Source organism: Prosopis cineraria, unplaced genomic scaffold (assembly GCF_029017545.1).
Source record: "Prosopis cineraria cultivar Desert tree isolate PC_DT_omini unplaced genomic scaffold, ASM2901754v1 PC561, whole genome shotgun sequence".
Taxonomy (NCBI): Eukaryota; Viridiplantae; Streptophyta; class Magnoliopsida; order Fabales; family Fabaceae; genus Prosopis; species Prosopis cineraria.
Window position 1 is genome coordinate 43,156 of NW_026555886.1, and position 3,987 is coordinate 47,142.

Sequence of the window (3,987 nt, forward strand, 5' to 3'; positions counted from 1 at the left end):
AAAATAAAAATTTATAAAAATTATAAAAAAATTTAATAAATATTTTTTTACTAATCTAAGTCTATATTTAACTTATAGTGTCTAATTTAATATTAAAATTTTTATATTTTTATATATTGCCTATCCAGATGTATTCTGCACAATTTAAATTTAAAAATTTTAATTTGTAATTTTTTAAAAAATATTTTTTAAAATTTATAATTAAAATATTATATATTTTATTTTTTAATATTCTATTCATCAAAATAAAGAAACTTTAAATTTGACCCTTGCAGATAAACATTTGATATCGAATATAGATTTTTTATAATACATGTAGATAGTCAATTTAAAAATTATAATATTAAATTAAATTATCTAAATTAAATTAATACTATTCAGATTAATGGCCAACCTATTTATAAAAAATTATAAGTTTTTATTTTAATAAATATAAATTTAAATTAAAAAAACTGGGCCATTCAGATTTAATTTGAATGGCCAGATTTATTTGCATGGATGAGCACCGCGGTGCCCAGCAACGAAGACGGACCCCCTTTTGGAATTCTTCTGTTTTAAATCCCACCATCTTCCGTACGTATGGCCTCCAACTCATTTTGCCTTCTCCTTCTCTCTATGCTAGCTGCCATGGTATCCCGTCAAGCTTTTCGTCGCTTTCAACCCATCTCACAATGCACCATCCATGAACGACAGAACCAAAGCGTCGTTTCCGACTTGGACGGCACGCTTCTCGTGTCGCCAAGCGCTTTCCCTTACTACATGCTCGTCGCTCTCGAAGCCGGAAGCTTCGTCCGGGGACTCCTCCTCCTCGCTTCTTTCCCCTTCGTGTATTTCACGTACTTCTTCGTCTCCGAAACCGTCGCAATCAAAACTCTCATCTTCATCACCTTCGCCGGACTCAACAGCAGAGACGTGGAACTGGTGTCGAGGTCGGTGTTGCCCAAGTTCTACGCCGAGGACGTCCACCCTGACACATGGCGGGTGTTCAATTCGTTCGGGAGGAGGTACGTCGTGACGGCGAGTCCGAGGTTGATGGTGGAGCCGTTTGCGAAGACGCTTCTAGAGACAGATAAGGTTGTAGGGACAGAGCTGAAAGCCACGAAATCTGGGAGAACACTGACAGGACTTGTTAAGGAACCAGGAGTACTGGTTGGTGAGCAAAAGAAAGCAGCTGTTATCGAGGAATTTGGGTCCAAATTGCCAGACCTGGCACTGGGAGACAGTGAATCTGACTATGACTTCATGTCAATTTGCAAGGTAAATACATGTAATCACTACGTATACTCTTATTAACCATCGAGTCTCAGGACATGTTGGACAGATATTCTTTCGTTTCACATTATTAATCATACATATATATATATATATATATATGTCAGAAGGGAAACACAACAGGTGGCGAAAGGACTAAAGAACCACTTATATATATATATATATTATGGATTTTGCTCCTGTGCAGGAAGGATGGAGAGTGCCAAGAACAAAGTGCGAGCCACTGCCACGGAACAAGCTTTTAAGGCCAATTATATTTCATGAAGGACGTTTTGTACATAGGCCAACCCCTCTAAAGGCACTATTAACCTTCCTATGGCTGCCAATAGGTATCATACTCTCTATCTTAAGGGTATTTCTCACAATCCCATTTCCCAAAAAAGTCTCTCGGTATATGTTCAAGCTTCTTGGTGTCAAAATCATCGTCAAGGGCACCCCACCGCTTCCCCAGAAGAAAGGCCAAAGTGGTGTCCTATTCGTCTGCAATCATCGTTCGGTGGTTGACCCCGTGATGATTGCATTTTCTCTGAAGAGAAAACTCAGTTGTGTATCCTACAGCGTAAGTAAGTTCAGTGAAATGATATCGCCAGTAAAAACTTTTGCTTTGTCAAGAGAAAGAGAAAAAGATGCAGAAAGTATAAAAAGACTGCTTCAGGAAGGTGACCTACTGATTTTCCCTGAAGGAACCACATGCAGAGAACCGTTTCTGTTAAGGTTCAGTGCTCTTTTTGCTGAATTAAGTGATAGGATTGTTCCTGTGGCAATTAATCTGAAGCAGACTGTGTTCTACGGGACCACGGTTCGAGGGCATAAGTTATTGGACCCTTACTTTGTATTAATGAACCCTATGCCTGCCTGTGAGATCACTTTTCTGAACCAGCTTCCCGTTGAGCTCACATGCAAGGGAGGGAAATCCAGTTTTGAAGTTGCAAATTATATTCAAAGAACTCTTGCAGAGACGTTAGGGTTCGAGTGTACGAGCCTGACGAGGAAAGATAAGTATGCTTTGCTTGATGGAACAGATGGGCGTGTTCGATCGAAGACGGAGAATAAAAAGGCTTGAATGTTAGAAACGCATACAATATTGGATAAGAGAGTACATGATTGAGACTATTTTCTGTTAAGGTTCAGCAAGAGTGTTGGTGATTATTATTTTGGATTTTGATTGTATATTCAGCGTGTTTCTAAATGTTTGAGACTGCACACACACACACACACACACACACACACACACACACACACACACACGTATACATATGTAGCACTAAAAACATTTTCGATTGTGACAGAATAATTACTATCTGTATGAATGTACGTGTATTTATGTTTTTTTTAATTGTCATACAGTACAAACTATATTCATACACACACACACACACACACACACATATATATATGTTATTCATACATATATATATATATATATAGCACAGTTTAAATGTTGGGTTCAGTTAATACGGAAGAGTACGTGTCAGTGGCTTTGAGATTTTACATGAGGAGATTTTCATCTGAACGTTGAAACTATCAAAGTCATTTACCCATAAATATATATATATATATATATATATAGACTATAGGCTGATATGGAGATGGGATAGATTCTTGGTGGGGAAGGGGAGAGAGAAGGTGGATATTTCTTGTCACAAGAGTTCGTCCAATCATGATCCATTTTCTTTCTCGTTTTGTTTTTCTGGTCACTCCAACTTGATTATTTGATAACATATATTGCTGGCCTTACTTATCTTTTCCAATCGGATTAACGTTGAATTGATTTTGTGGCCAGATGGAAGAAATATGAGGGAGAGGGTATATTGGACTTAACTACAAAACCTATATGTATATGCATATCGTTGCTTCTTGTTATTACATCATAAACCTAATATGACTGAAAGCTTATAACAGCCCAATGTATAACCTCGTCAGAGTATGCAATGTTTTCAGTGGGTGGAATAAGGGAACATAAAATACTTACTTTATCAATTATTACTTGAGTTATCACTTTTATTTTTTGTTTTATCTCTGACATTAAAATTAAGATTTTGTCCATTAGTTTTGATATCTAAGCTATTACCTACATCCTAAATTATAAGATACTTTTAAATGAGTTTCTTCATCTTAAATATAAGACAATTTAAATAAATTAAAGTTTATTAAATGTAACAATTTTAATATTATCTTTTATATCTCTATAATTAATTTCTGTCTTTTTCTTTTCAATATATTAAAATATGAGTATTTTTGAAAGCTTATATTTTTGTTTTAAAAAAATAAGGTTGTTAAGTGTATTTAATAAAGTTTATTAATATGTAAGATTTTATCTGAAAGTGTTTTAAAATTTAGGACGCGTGAATACTTAATTAGCAATAATGTCTTGATAGCCGTAAATTTATTAAAGATGGTAATAAGGTATACGGATCTAGAAGTCCTGAGGTTGAGGAGTCACTAGTTGGCATTATCGCCGTCAGTCTCCATGTGTTTTATTTCAAAGTGTCTGCCCGCACAAGATGCTTTAAAGAAATTTTTAATTATAAAGTTCACAGAGTTGATGAAAAGCAAAATAACCAGTGTTACTAGAATCGGATCAGACTGGCCGGTTCAACCGAAAACTGGTCCCAAGTCCGGTCCGGTCATCACAAAAAACCGGAAAGTTCAATAACCGGCATAGCCGGCCACGAACTGATAAAACCGGCCAAAACTAGGCAAGAACCGGTTTAT

General features: G+C 36.0%; 1 protein-coding gene across 1 annotated transcript; it reads left to right on the forward strand.

Moving 5' to 3' along the window:
- Positions 1–627: 627 nt before the first annotated feature.
- On the forward strand, positions 628–2,553 carry LOC129297585 (glycerol-3-phosphate 2-O-acyltransferase 6-like). The gene is made up of 2 exons (XM_054935916.1): positions 628–1,257; positions 1,460–2,553. Exons 1-2 carry the CDS (start codon positions 628–630, stop codon positions 2,333–2,335), a joined length of 1,506 nt encoding a protein of 501 aa, XP_054791891.1. The 3' UTR covers positions 2,336–2,553.
- Positions 2,554–3,987: the final 1,434 nt, after the last annotated feature.

Bases quoted from the DNA above. Each gene is read 5' to 3' on its own strand.
- LOC129297585 (XM_054935916.1), top strand. From the start codon at position 628: ATGGTATCCCGTCAAGCTTTTCGTCGCTTTCAACCCATCTCACAATGC. The intron at 1,258-1,459 runs GTAAATACATGT...GCTCCTGTGCAG, and splicing joins ACTTCATGTCAATTTGCAAG to GAAGGATGGAGAGTGCCAAG.